General features: G+C 42.6%; 1 protein-coding gene across 6 annotated transcripts in view; it reads right to left on the bottom strand.

Moving 5' to 3' along the window:
- Positions 1–2,339: 2,339 nt before the first annotated feature.
- Positions 2,340–15,411, bottom strand: part of LOC132865867 (zinc finger protein 883-like) — a 154,132-nt gene continuing 141,060 nt past the window's right edge. For 5 of the 6 annotated variants that reach the window (XM_060898368.1, XM_060898371.1, XM_060898369.1 and 2 more), the window contains 4 exons: positions 11,817–11,884; positions 11,472–11,650; positions 11,310–11,360; positions 2,340–4,285 (listed from right to left, as the gene is read on the bottom strand). In XM_060898368.1, the coding sequence (XP_060754351.1) occupies positions 2,529–4,285; positions 11,310–11,360; positions 11,472–11,650; positions 11,817–11,884 (2,055 nt within the window). In that variant the 3' untranslated portion in view covers positions 2,340–2,528. The remainder of the gene's footprint in view (positions 4,286–11,309; positions 11,361–11,471; positions 11,651–11,816; positions 11,885–15,411) is intronic. The other variant, XM_060898372.1, reaches the window with a different exon arrangement.

The raw sequence follows: 15,411 nt of genomic DNA, 5'->3' as shown, positions 1-15,411 counted from the left end.
TGGCCTCTTCTGCCCCTCGAACCTGCTTGATCCATCCTGGTGCCCTGTGTCTGGTCGGAGTTTTATTGCCCCACTCCTGTGAAGGACGGCCCCATGAGGACAGTTGAGGGTTATACCTGTTAAAACTGTTAATATTATAGTCAGGCTGTCTGTTGTTGCCCAAATGAGGATGGGTTCCCTTTTGAGTCTGGTTCCTCTCGAGGTTTCTTCCTCATGTCGTCTGAGGGAGTTTTTCCTTGCCACCGTCACCACAGGCTTGCTCATTACTTGCTCATTACAGCATGAGACTAATTGTTAATGGAATTTGTACTGATCAGGAGTTTAATGTACTATAACAGAACTGTGGATCATGGCTGCGTAGAAGAAGGGTCCGGGTACTGAACTGGCCAGCCTGCAGTCCAGATCTTTCACCCATAGAAAACATTTGGCGCATCATAAAATGGAAGATATGACAAAAAAGACCTAAGACAGTTGAGCAACTAGAATCCTACATTAGACATGAATGGGTTAACATTCCTATCCCTAAACTTGAGCAACTTGTCTCCTCAGTCCCCAGACATTTACAGACTGTTGTAAAGAGAAAAGGGGATGTCTCACAGTGGTAAACATGGCCTTGTCCCAACTTTTTTGAGATGTGTTGTCATGAAATTTAAAATCACCTAATTTTTCTCTTTAAATTATATATTTTCTCAGTTTAAACATTTAATGTGTCATCTATGTTCTATTCTGAATAAAATATGGAATTTTGAAACTTGCACATCATTGCATTCCGTTTTTATTTACAATTTGTACTTTGTCCCAACTTTTTTGGAATCAGGGTTGTAATTACCAGTCATACCCCCCCCAGTGCTAGCCAGTAAAGAAATAAAACAAGAGACTGGCTATAAGAAAATTCTACAACCCAGAAACAGATGGGAGCTCTGCTTTTAGGCAGTGCCTAAATCTATATATTACTGTAATTATGATAATTCATAAACCAATTTATTATTACTTTTAAGAGAATTAACTTCATTTATTCTTTACTGAAAATTAACACACTCAGCTTTGAATTAGTATTTAATCAGCATAAAAAGAAATCTGTATGTGTGGTTATATGAATCAGAGTGCATTTGTGATTACATATGTGCATATAAAATCATAATTTCTGTGGTGGTCTTATTTCTAATTCATTTTGCTTTAGCAAAATCTTAAATTTTATGTAATACTTTAGTATTACATAAAAATTTAAGATTATTTTTGTTATCTTCTATTAGGGTGGAGAGAGTTGTTGATCTAGCAGCATTAAAAGCTTGTCTTTGTAGTTCCAGAGGCTCTCCTTCCATGTTAAATGGAATACTATCAATTTTGTGTTTTAAGGTGCATGTGTGATTGGTATACGAGGGTGCTAGGTTTTATTTTATTTTCTCCTGAATTATTTTCTTTTAAGTGGAGCTACATTATCTAAAGTAAAGCAGAACGTTGACTGTAAGCATTCAGTTGGCTGATCAAGTTCTGTGGGTTCTAACGGGGATCCAGTCAAATTGATAACTCTGGGAGACTACTGATAAAACTTTATGCAGCAGTTGATGTGAATGTACTTTTGATGCGATGGCATGCAAGGTGCATATATTAAGACATTTCAAAAGAGATGAGGTAATGGTCTGAGGGAGCTTCAGACTGTACAAGTGTGACTATATTTTCTATATTTAATACAAATGCAAGTATTAGATCGAGAATGTGACGATTAGGAATCATACAAAAACCTCAAAAAAAATAGGGTTAGATCCTGTGACACTCTCATTAACCCCTACTGAATCTAGAATGGACAGGAATGCTGTTCTCAGTCTCTTCCAGGTGATCAAAACAAATAACGTCTCTAACAATCTGTTGTCTCAATAAACAACCAGGTTTGAGATGAAATTCGCAAATTCAGAAAGAACTTCGGAATATAGACGGGGTCAGGAAATAATAATTAGCTGAATTGACCAGGTAGAATTATTTTTTTGGCTACATATATTAGGATAAAGAACTTCAAACATACTGAATTTTTGTTCAGGTTTTTGTACGATTCCTAGATTATCATTATAAACAACTGATGGCTTCTCCTCTACCAGTGAGACAAGGTGGATGCATATAGCTGGAAGAGCTTCATTTCAAATGGTCCATACTCATTTGGTTTGATCCACAGTTCTGTTATAGTACATTAAACTCCTGATCAGTACAAATTCCATTAACAATTAGTCTCATGCTGCAGTATTACATTGATAATAGTGGTGCAGTTTAATTGTCACTTGTGTGGTGGTAATTAATAACTACTTAAAATCAAAAGAAAACAAGAATAGTCTTGTTTTAAACATCACTATAAGGTTACGTATTTTAAAACAGTCATATAACATGAACAATAAAGTTCAAAGTACAGGTCATTTTCAGCCAAAACTGTAATAATAACCATGTTTAATTTGACAAATTTAAAATCATACAATGTCTACAAGTTGGTGCACTTGTAGGTTTTAAATGTAACTGAATAAGTAAACATCTTTCCAGACTGATCAGTGATGCAGCTTCTCTCCTGAGTGAAGGCGCTGGTGTTGTTGGAGAGAACACCGATGAGTAAAACTCTTCCCACACTGTGAGCAGTGATACGGCTTCTCTCCTGTGTGAATGCGTTGGTGTCGTTGGAGAGCACTCTGATGAGTAAAACTCTTGCCACACTGTGAGCAGTGATACGGCTTCTCTCCTGAGTGAAGGCGCTGGTGTTGTTGGAGAGCACTCTGCTGAGTAAAACACTTTCCACACTGTGAGCAGTGATACGGCTTCTCTCCTGTGTGAATGCGTTGGTGTCGTTGGAGATTACACCGATGAGTAAAACTCTTCCCACACTGTGAGCAGTGATACGGCTTCTCTCCTGTGTGAATGCGCTGGTGTTGTTGGAGAGCACTCTGATGAGTAAAACTCTTCCCACACTGTGAGCAGTGATGCGGCTTCTCTCCTGTGTGAATGCGCTGGTGTTGCTGAAGATGACTCTGACGAGTAAAACTCTTCCCACACTGTGAGCAGTGATACGGCTTCTCTCCTGTGTGAATGCGTTGGTGTTGTAGGAGAATCCACCGATGAGTAAAACTCTTCCCACACTGTGAGCAGTGATACGGCTTCTCTCCTGTGTGAATGCGCTGGTGTTGTTGGAGATTTCTCTGATGAGTAAAACTCTTCCCACACTGTGAGCAGTGATACGGCTTCTCTCCTGTGTGAATGTGCTGGTGTTTTTGGAGATCACTCTGCTGAGTAAAACTCTTCCCACACTGTGAGCAGTGATACGGCTTCTCTCCTGTGTGAATGCGCTGGTGTTGTTGGAGATGACTCTGATGAGTAAAACTCTTCCCACACTGTGAGCAGTGATACGGCTTCTCTCCTGTGTGAATGCGCTGGTGTTGATGGAGATGACTCTGCTGAGTAAAACTCTTCCCACACTGTGAGCAGTGATACGGCTTCTCTCCTGTGTGAATGCGCTGGTGTGTTTGGAGAGTACCCTGACGAGTAAAACTCTTCCCACACTGTGAGCAGTGAAACGGCTTCTCTCCTGTGTGAATGTGCTGGTGTTGTTGGAAATGACTCTGATAAGTAAAACTCTTTCCACACTGTGAGCAGTGATACAGCTTCTCTCCTGTGTGAATGCGCTGGTGTGTTTGGAGATTACTCTGACGAGTAAAACTCTTCCCACACTGTGAGCAATGAAAAGGCTTCTCTCCTGTGTGAATGCGCTGGTGTGTTTGGAGAGCGCTCTGCTGAGTAAAACTCTTTCCACACTGTGAGCAGTGATACGGCTTCTCTCCTGTGTGAATGCGCTGGTGTTGTTGGAGAGTACTCTGACGAGTAAAACTCTTCCCACACTGTGAGCAGTGAAACGGCTTCTCTCCTGTGTGAATGCGCTGGTGTTGTTGGAAATGACTCTGATAAGTAAAACTCTTTCCACACTGTGAGCAGTGATACGGCTTCTCTCCTGTGTGACTGCACTGGTGTGTCTTGAGTGCATTCTGATGACCAAAACTCTTTCCACAGTCTGAGCAGTGGTGAATTTCCTTCTGTATATCATTATGAGAAGTGTCAAAACTGAGAGCATCAGATGATGTTGGCTGACTACTGGAGCATTTGGAGGGGATCTGAAGCTCATATTTAATCTCTCCTGATTCCTGCAGTCTCACATACTCTTCAGAGTGACTCTGGATGTGTTTGTCAAGGTAAATTTGAGATGCATAGGAACGAGGACATGTGGAGCAGGAAAAGACCTGCAGCAAAGTCTTCTTTACTTCTGGAGAAGTGAAAGGACAAAAATCAGAAATTGAACATGAAATGCAACAAGATTATAAAATATAACACTAACCCAATGTAAGGGAGCATTTTTACTGAACCTCAAACATTCAAGATTCTACATGAATCAAGACTGAGACAAAAAAGTTTGAGGACTAACATATAGCAGTCTCTAACTAGGAGTACTGGTACTGTAGATTCAATAAAGGTACTAGAACAGCAGCTATGCACAGCATTGGCCATAGCCCTGTGGGTCTGAGCGACCAAGGGGGAGTTGTTGGTTTCTGTTTGATCTAACGTCAAGTCTAGTTAATGGCAAGCCTTGCCTTATTTACAGCTTGTCCAGGATTGTGAAGGAAACTCAGCCCTTGCATTCAAAGATCCAAAAATGGGCCTTATTTATCATGCTGGATATGAATAGATTTATTTGCAAATGGTTTCTAGTAGCATTTACACAAGAAAGTCTGTATTTTTCATATGGATTAGGTTGTCAAGTTTAAAACACATTAATTTCAATAACACAAAAATTTAATGAAATTAAAAATTGTGGGATTTTGTGAAACCCAGTTAATTCATATTAATGTAACTGATGAAAGAAAGAAAGCCAACATCCAGAAATTAAGACATTAGTCATTTAATTAAATAAAAATGTAGGTGTATAAAAAAGGGACAGACTGCAACGATTCAGATGGCATTCAAGTAGTTCTGCAGTAGTATAGGAATTTCCTTACTGCAGTATTTGAAGAATGCCACGGTGTGGTTTGTAGTAATAAAGCAACTAAACTTCCACCTGTTTAATTATTCATTCATCTGATGCTATTTGTCCCTTAACATGTTGAAGTTCTTCAGCTACAAGAGTTTGAGGAGCTAAAAATAAACATAATTAAAACATTATTTCTCCATGGCATGACTCTTGTGGAATCACTGAATTCCATAAAAATACTAAAAAATGTTATTGCTTGTTAAACTGCTTGATAATATAAGCATCATCACATATACTCCTGAAATAAAGCATATGTGTTCCAGTTGATTTGTATAATGGTTGATGGGTTTGACTGACATGTGCATTAGCCAATTAACAACTTCGCTTGGTTCAGGCATGCTGCATGTGTGTTCAACTAACTTCTCTTCAGCCAGCTGGTTGGATTGCACTGAATGTATTTGTGGCAGCAGGGGCATGGCCAGGGAAGGTGAGTGGCAAAGTCAATGCACCTGTTGTCAATTAAATGTTGTGTGCATATTTGTTGCAGTGACGGTGGAGGTTAGAAAAGGATCCCTCCTTTTCTAACATCAGCATGATGGAAGAGCGCGAAGAGAAGGGAGCTCTCCCGACCAGAACAAGTGTGTGTTTGTGTATGAGCAACGAGCAAGTGAGCGAATGAAGCTGAAAAGCAAGGTAAATAGTAAAAATAAAGAAGTGCATGTGAACATCAGCTCCCGCCTGCCTTGCTTCTGTACTCCACCCACATCAGGGACATACTATAGTGGTGCCGAAAGCCAGGAGTATGGAAGGGAATCACCACATGCAGTCCTCCCCATTTAAGGATCTCATCCATGCCCTTGTTACCACCCAGCAGAACCAGCATCAAGTGCTGACCGCCTTCCGGAAGGAACAAGAGCAATGCTTTGAATCCTTGATGCTGGCCCAGCAGGAAGATCGCCAGGCGTTCTGCTCATCTTGGCGGGGGCCTGGATTGCCACCGCGGCAGACCCTCCCCACCTCACCCTCACGAAGATGGACTCACATGATGATCCACAGGCCTTCATCGCTCTCTTCGAGCAAGCTGCCGAAGCATGGGGTTGGCCAATCAAGTGGCATGCCTACTTCCACTACTGACCGGCAAGGTGCAGCTCGCCGTGCAGCAGCTCCCCGCCAACAGTTGGCTCATATAAGTGGACCTAAAGTGAGCCATCCTGCAGTGTGTCAGCCACGCCCCGGAACATCGTCAGTGCTTCTGGATGCTGACATTAGAGAAGGTCGGCCAGCAGTTTGCATTTGACCAACAGCTCCAGGATGCCTGCTGGCAGTGGCAGAGGGCAAACAACTGTGATGCTGAGGGGATCATCGACCTGGTGACACTGGAGCACTTCACTGCGGGTCTTCTGGAAGGAACGGCGGAGTGGGTCCAGTGTCCTCGTCCAGTGTCCTCGCCCGGTGTTACTGGGTCGAGTTGGCAGAGGACCATCTGGCAGCGGTTCCAGCAGCAGGCCTTTTCTCTTTTTCTCTCTCCTTCCCCCCTCCCTCCTCTTCCCATCCCCACCCCATTCCCCCACTGCGGAAATGGGGGGCGGCTCCCCTCCAGCCGGCCCACCGCACCCATGGTGTCTCCCGTGTTCTTCTTCCAAGTCTGTCTCTTCTCCACCCCAGGTGAGCGATGCCCATAATACCGGTGCAGAGGGAAAGTCTGGGCTGGTATGCTGGCGCTGCGGGGAGCTGGGACATCTCCAGAGTCAGTGCTCCACAATGGAAGTGGGAGTTGTGATCTGGATCCCCTACGTGCCAGAGACCGCCCCCTATCAGGCCGGAGCGTATCGTATACCGGGAAGTGTCCAAGGGGATACATCAGACCTCAATCCACCAAAGCCTGGTGCAAGGTGAGGCATTGGGGACAGCACAAGCAGTGAAGGTTGTGTGCATGCATGGGGATGTTCATAATTATCCTCTAGTGCCGATCCATATTCTATTTCAGGGACAAAAGCATAAAGATGGCAGTTAATCCTCGTCTCACCCACCCTCTGATTTTGGGGACTGATTGGCCGGGATTCAGAAATTTAATAGAACACACAATAAGGGGTGGGTCCTGCGTCATGGGGGGATCCCGATGTGGCATTGACTGGGGAAGCTGTCACAGAGCTGTCTACATCAGTGTGATGCAAAGAGTAAGGAGCAGCTAGCCCCTCCTCCCTCTCTCAGGGATTCCCTTGAGGATTTCCTATTAGAGCAGTTGCGAAACAAGAATTTGCGTCATGCATTTGACCAAGTGAAAGTAATGGATGGTCAAACTCTCTAGCCAAATATCACACCCTCCTTCCTGTATTTCACTATTAAGGACAGGCTGTATCAAGTGACGCAGGACACTCAAACTGGTGAACAGATAACACCAGTTGTTAATCCCTAAGAGCCATAGGGAACTTGTGTTCCCTGTGGCTCACTTTAATCCCATGGCTGGACACCTAGGACAGGATATAAAACTACCCCGAATAATAGGGTGCATCAGTTGCCCCCTAAAAATGAAAAGTTCCTCCGATCATGATGCATTTTTGTTTTTATGTTCCTTTTGGTAAGAAAACACACTGGGTGAACTATTTTGACAAAATTCAAAAGTTTAATGGTGGCACCAGGAGCTCAAAGTTATGGAAAAGCTGCTATTTTATGACTTTTATGACAAAATTTCGATCACTTTTCATGGAACATTATGGCACCTTATAGAGTATACCAAATATCTTAGATACACATTTTTAGTACATATTCTAAATATATTATCAAGCACAGTTTGAGTTTTAGCTGTTCATTGAATCATTGTTCAACTACTTTTAAATAATACAAATGTATTATGAATCACATTAATGCTTCTCAATCCCTTGCAAAGGTTCTTAACATGATCTCTGGGTCACAAGAAATCAATAAATGGAGTCCAACATTGTGATTCAAACCTTACGCGAAAACATAAAATAAGCGTTTTTTGGCAAAAAATGAACCGCATGGTGCCACCATTAGACTTTTGAATATGGTCAAAAAATTTTACAGGATGTCTTTATTGGTGAAAAGGAATACCCAAACAAAAATGCATCAGATTTTATGAAAGTGAGGGCAACTGATGCACCCTACCGAATAATGGTGCGTTCTATTGGCCAGAGGTTTGCGGGGACGTTCGTTGGTGGTGTGCGGCATGCCACAAATGCCAATTAGTAAATCTCACGGCCACTCCAAAAGTGCCTTTGCGCCTGCTCCCTCTAATCAAGACCCCATTCGAGAGAATTGGTATGGATTTCGTCAGACCATTAGATCAGTCAGTACAAGTATATTGCTTTATTTTAGTTCTGGTGGACTATGCAACACGATATCCAGAAGCAGGCCATGCTCCGCACTGTGTGCAGAGGCATGCAGTGTTGCGGAAGCACTCTTCCGTGTTCTCTCCCGGGTCAGGATTCCTAAAGAAATCCTGACAGACCAAGGCACTATGTTTATGTCACACACACTTCGTGAGCTGTAGGGAATTAAATCTATCCACACCAGCGTCCATCACCCACAAACAGATGATTTAGTAGGGTTTGGAAGTTTGTAAGCGAAGATGCATGTAATTGGGATAAATGGCTCCAGCCCCTGTTATTTGCAGTACGAGAAGTCTCACAAGCCTTCATGGGGTTTTCACCATTTGAATTATTATATGGGCAAAAGCCATGCAGCATTTTGGACGTGCTGCAGGAAAATTGGGAGGAGGGACCTTCAACCAGCAAGAACGAAATTCAGTACGTTCTCGACCTGCACGCAAAGCTCCACACCCTCACATATTTAACCCAGGAACCTTAGGGAGTTCACTCCGGGAAACAAAGTACTCATGTTATTGCCCACTTCAAGCTCCAAATTAGTTGCCAAATGGCAAGGGCCCTTCGAGATCACATGGCAAATCGGGGACGTTGACTATGAGGTGAAGCGAATGGATCGGGGCAGGGCTCTGCAAATATACCACTTCAACCACTTAAAACATTGGAATGAGGGGGTCCCTGTGGCGTTGGCATTGGTACTTTCAGAAAAGCTGGGATCGGAGGTAAAAACAACCAAACCAACAACCCAAACCACTCCGGTCCCTTGTGGAGACCACCTCTCACCGGCCCAACTCAAAGAGTTATCCGACGTGTTCTTGCCCCTTCTCGGCCGCACCCACCTCATAGAACACCACATTGAGATGTCCCCAGGGGTGGTGGTGCATAGCCACCCTTACCCGAACACAGAAAAAGGTGGTTTGGGATGAACTCAAGGCCATGCTCAACATAGGCATAATCAAGGAGTCACACAATGACTGGAGCAGCCCGGTGGGCCTGGTACCCAAGACCGATAGGTCGGTCAGGTTCTGTGTAGACTACAGAAAAGTCAACACGGTGTCTAAATTTGACACATACCCAATGCCTCGCATTGATAAGTTGCTTGATCAGTTAGGTGCTGCTCGCTTTTATTCGACACTGGATTTAAAAAAGGGATATTGGCAGATCCCCTTGACTCTTCTATACAGAGAGAAAACGGCCTTTTCCACACCATTTGGATTACACCAGTTTGTCATGCTTTCTTTTGGGTTATTTGGGGCTCCTGCTACGTTCCAGTGGCTCATGGGCAAGATCCTCCGTCCCCATGCCGCGTATGTAGCAATGTACGTTGATGACATTATGATACGTATACAGCAATGATTGGCAGCGGCACCTTGAACACTTTAGGGCCGTCCTAGACTTGCTGAGACGTGCGGGGCTCAGAGCTAACCTGAAAACGTGTGCAATTGGGCAAGTGGAAGTATGGTATCTGGGTTTCCACTTGAGGTCATGGGCAGGTGCATCCCAAAATTGACAAAACTGCAGCGATTGCAGCCTGCCCAAGACTGAAAAGGGAGTGAGGCCGTTTCTGGGGCTGGCTGGCTACTATCATAGGTTCATACCTAATTATTCAGACATCACCAGCCTGCTGACTGATCTCACTAAAAAGGGAGCACCAGATCTGGTCCAGTGGACGAAATAGTGCCAACAGGCTTTCAACCAAGGTAAAAGCTGCACTGTGTGGGGGGCCACTTTTACACTCCCTTGACTTCTCTCTCCCTTTTATTTTGCAGACGGACGCATTGGACAGAGGGCTGGGGGCTGTTTTGTCCCAGGAGGTGGAGGGCGAGGAACATCCCGTGCTGTACATCATGAACCATGCCAATGCACGGATCACCTGTTGGTATCTCGCCCTCTAGCCTTTTAAATTCAAGGTAGTCCACAGGCGCAGATGGTGGTGGCGGAATTCCTATCCTCTCGGGGGTTATGTGGCAGTGGGGGCGTGGCCTAGCATCAGTTTGTGAATGGAGGGTGGGGCCAGGGAAGGTGAGTGGCAAAGTCAATGCACCTGTTGTCAATTCATGTTGTGTGTTTGTTGCAGTGACAGTGGAGGTTAGAAAAGGAGGGAGAGCGAAGAGAAAGGCGCTTTCCCAACCAGAACACGTGTGTGTCTGTGTGTGAGCAGCGAGTGAGTGAATGAAACTGAAAAGCAATGAAAATAGTAAAAATAAAGTGTGTGAGAACATCAGCTCCTTCCTGCCATGCTTCTGTACTTCACCCACATCAGGGACATATTACAGTATTATAATGTGTCGTCCCCCCCCCCCCCGTTTCTGTAATATGGGGAAGTCTGACAGCATTATCCGATATTGTGCGTTTCCTGTGACAGGGCCTCCCCCCCTTGATTTCTCCCCAGTCTTCTCCCTAATTTAGCCATGGTCAATTCCCACCCATCAGATTGCTCTCCAGTATCACATAACAGCTACCAACCAGGGAGGGCCATCACGTGCTTCCTCTGAGATAAGTAATACCAGTTGACTGCATATTTTACTCATACAATGTCGAGGGGAGAAAGCACACTCGGAGGAAAACCCAATCCACTCAATTTCTATTAATATGTGCTCTCACACACACACCCATGACTGGCTAGTATAACTGACAGGGCAGGAAAGAGACAGCATACCATCTCTACCTCCCTGAGAGCCCAGACAATTTTGCTCTCTTGAGCTCCCAACCACAGATGACTGTGGCATCATCAGGATTCGAAAGTGCCAATATCTGGATTATGGGGAGGATGATGGGGGCAACAGTTTTCTGCTGTACCACTTGGGATCCACAGGCCACGCATTTTACGCTACTTCTGGTTAAATTGTGCCTGATGAATAAAACTGCAACAGTATTTTGTGGTTTACTATATAGTCAGTTTCGCAATAGCAGGATATTGCAGTGGGGTGACTTTACCCTCTCTGGTTGGTTACTGTCATATGATAGAGAAAACCTACCTGGTTGGTGGAACATGCCAAAATGAGTCCTCTGGGGGAGTGCTCTGGTTACTGCAGATTGCATTGTACAACAGCTTTCGTTCCAGAAACACTGTTAGGCTCAGAAATGTCACAAGATAATGCAGAAAATAACCTCTATAACCTCTTAGACAAAAGTAACACCTTGCTGTCTGGTTGTTCCTGTAGGTGCAGGACTGAGTTCTTTGGTGTGCTCCTCTTCATACCACACCAAAAGCTCCTGTCCTGGGTTAATGGGTCGACAGCAACGATACAGAATTCCCCCTCGATACCGAAATGCCACAAGATTCTGTTCTTCTTCATTACGGGCACAATTCACATACCTAAAAGAGTGAGGCAACATTCCAGAAAAGGCAAAAATCAGATCAGAGACTTGGAGAAAGCATGGAAGAGATATCAGTGACAGCAAGAAGATAAAGTTCTTCCAACAAATGAGGAACTGCAAAATCAAAATCACTAAAATGGCCCAAGAGCTGGTGTATTTCTCACCTCATCCAATTCACATGCATCTCTCTTTTGGCATTGATGTATTCTTCACACTGCATGCTCCTGTATACCTGGAGAAAAACACTTTACTAAAATCAATCTATGCCTTTAAATGAGGTATACAGAAACAAGAAAGATGGCTCATGCCAATATTATTAAGCCTCATGAGGGCTGAATTAAAAGGTTCTTGACTGTATCTTAAGATTCACAAAACAGCCGACAAGCTGCGAGATGAATTTAGTAACTATAGGAAAATGGAGGCAAGGCTTTATCAGAATTTAGGCAAAGGAAAAGTTTCTTATAAAAGTCTTTAAGTCTGACATGGCAAAGCTGTGCTGTGAATCAGACCTCTCTGATACACATCTGCCCCTTGTGTTTTGGTCTCTAAACAGAAAGCTACAAAAATGCACAACTTTAAAGTCAGTTCTGTCACTAAATGGGTTTTATACAAAATATTTTGGATTTGTACAAGTAATATTTATTTACCATAAGTGTTTGGGAGCTAATGTTGTTTTAGTTCAGTGTAGTAGTGTTCATTTTTAATTGAAAGAATTTTAAAATGTACTTTTAGACTTAATCATGTCCTGAAAATTGTAGTTACATTTTAGACTTAGACTTTTTTTGGGGTGGGGGTGGGTGTGTGCGTCAAGATTTAATCTTGACAACCTTGGAACGCTTTATTGGTCAGGGCATAATGAACAGAGATTTTGTTTTGCTGTCTTTTTACCAGCCCTCTCTGTGGGCCTGTCATTTCAGGATCATGTGGCAGCACGCGTGTGTTCTCACTGGTCAAATCACAACCATGTTAGTTAATGTGCATTAACATTCTACTCTAACGCAAAAACAGTGCGTAGCAATGAAACAAAATCCATGAACAAAAAGAAAAAAGGTAAAAAATTAAAGGAGGGGACAAAAATTTGAGGAAAAAAAAAAGCAGGCATTAGAGACATAGACTTACAAATGTAAATAAAAAAAAAAAAAATCAACATACTGTTTGGCCATCAGCATCCTGAATTGGCCCACAATGCTATTTTCGAGGAGCAGAATGAAAAGCTTAAGATGGACATTAAAACATAGCTATAGGCTAGGTTGCATCTTCATTTAAAACTGCTGGAACTTGCCCAACCATAACTGACTGTCATATTTACCAGAGGTTTTCAAGCTTGCTGGGGCAGAAGCACATCAAAGGTCAAACCAGAACATCAAGGCACACCAAATTAAAGTCGGTTATCGATTATGAAAAATGTTACACATATTATGATGGGCTAGAAGGTCATTCGCAAGGTTTGGCCCAGATTGCATGACAGCAGACTGTCAATTATTAAACAGATAGGTAAATCAGACAGATAATTTTATAATGTATTAAAAACGTGAGGCAACGCTCATTACAGTGTTTTCCATGAGTTACCTAGACCATGGTGGCGGAAGCATTTTCAGAACACACCACCATTTGATTTGAGACTGATAACATTAACTTTACAGTATCTACTACAGTCATCCACAAGTCCAAACACAATACCATGGTTATCAATTTAAGACAGCAAACTGATAACATCAATGCAGAAGTTTGCATTGATAATTAGTATTCAAACTTTAGCTTAGTTAGGGAACATTAACAGCAGAGTGTCAGACTCTCATCTCCTTGCTTTAAAACAACGAGCTGTTGAATTTGTAGAGGTTTAGCTTATTTGAGTCAGAAAAGCTGCTAACACATCTGGTAGCATGTATTCGTCATTCAAAATACAAGCACATGCTCTAACCAAAGTTCAAAATAGGTTTATTTTTGGCTAAATTGAAATTAGTCTGCATGTTCTCTATTCAATATTTTCTAAAAAAAAAAAAAAACACAGGTAACCACTTCTGCTTCCTTCCTTTGAGGGCTGAAATGTATGCTCTAGTCATTTTTTAACCGTTTATGAACTGTTAAACTCTTTAACCATGATTTGTGGGTGTGACCTTTTTGCTGTGGCATCACCATTCATATCGATACAACCAGTGTGTTTATGCTTAAATTACTAAAGCACAAAATTGTTTTGAGCAAGTTCTTCATAGAGCTAAACTCTTAATTTTGCTCTCAAAGTGCACCAGTTTGATACATTTAACTTTAAAATAAACAAAATTATCTTACAAGGGAGCATGCCCCCAAGTGAGGTCCACTGACCATAGTTTCACAAAATCCTGAGGGAAACATACAGTGGTAAACCCTTTAGAATATTCTATATTTCTACATAAATATTACCTAAAACATCATCAGAATTTCACACAAGTCCTAAAAGTAGATAAGAAGAACCCAGTTAAACAAATTAAACAAAAATATTATACTTGGTCATTTATTTATTTATTGAGGAAAATGATCCAATATTACATATCTGTGAGTGGGAAAAGTACGTAAACCTCTAGGATTAGCAGTTAATTTGAAGGTGAAATTAGAGTCAGGTGTTTCCAATCAATGGGATGACAATCAGGTATGAGTGGGCACCCTGTTTTATTTAAAGAACAGGGATCTATCAAAGTCTGATCTTCACAACACGTTTGTGGAAGTGCATCATGGCACGAACAAAGGAGATTTCTGAGGACCTCAGAAAAAGCACTGTTGATGCTCATCAGGCTGGAAAAGGTTACAAAACCATCTATAAAGAGTTTGGATTCCACCAATCCACAGTCAGACAGATTATGTACAAATTGAGGAAATTCAAGACCATTGTTACTCTCCCCAGGAGTGGTCAACCAACAAAGATCACTCCAAGAGCAAGGCATGTAATAGTCGGCGAGGTCACAAAGGACCCCTGGGTAACTTCTAAGCAACTGAAGGCCTCTCTCACATTGGCAAATGTTAATGCTCATGAGTCCACCATCAGGAGAACACTTGAACAACAATGGTGTGCATAGCAGGGTTGCAAGGAGAAAGCCACTGCTTGTCATAAAGAACACTGCTGCTCATTTGCAGTTTGCTAAAGATCACGTGGACAAGCCAGAAGGCTATTGGAAAATGTTTTGTGGTCAGATGAGACCAAAATAGAATTTTTTGGTTTAAATGAGAAGCGTTATGTTTGGAGAAAGGAAAACACTGCATTCCAGCATAAGAGCCTTATCCCATCTGTGAAACATGGTGGTGGTAGTATCATGGTTTGGGCCTGTTTTGCTGCATCTGGGCCAGGATGGCTTGCCATCATTGATGGAACAATGAATTCTGAATTATACCAGCAAATTCTAAAGGAAAATGTCAGGACATTTGTCCATGAACTGAATCTCAAGAGAAGGTGAGTCTTGCAGCAAGACAACGATCCTAAGCACACAAGTCGTTCTACCAAAGAAAAGAGAATAAAGTGAATGCTTTGGAATGGCCAGGTCAATGTCCTGACCTTTATCCAATTGAAATGTTGTGGAAGGACCTGAAGTGAGCAGTTCATGTAAGGAAACCCACCAACATCCCAGATTTAAAGCTGTTGTGTACGGAGGAATGGGCTAAAATTCCTCCAAGCCGGTGTGCAGGACTGATCAACAGTTACCGGAAACGTTTAGTTGCAGTTATTCCTGCACAAGGGGGTCACACCAGATACTGAAAGCAAAGGTTCATATACTTTTGCCACTCGCAGAT

The sequence above is a fragment of the Neoarius graeffei genome, chromosome 18 (genome assembly GCF_027579695.1).
Source record: "Neoarius graeffei isolate fNeoGra1 chromosome 18, fNeoGra1.pri, whole genome shotgun sequence".
Classification (NCBI taxonomy): Eukaryota; Metazoa; Chordata; class Actinopteri; order Siluriformes; family Ariidae; genus Neoarius; species Neoarius graeffei.
This window is presented reverse-complemented; position numbering and strand designations above follow the sequence as displayed.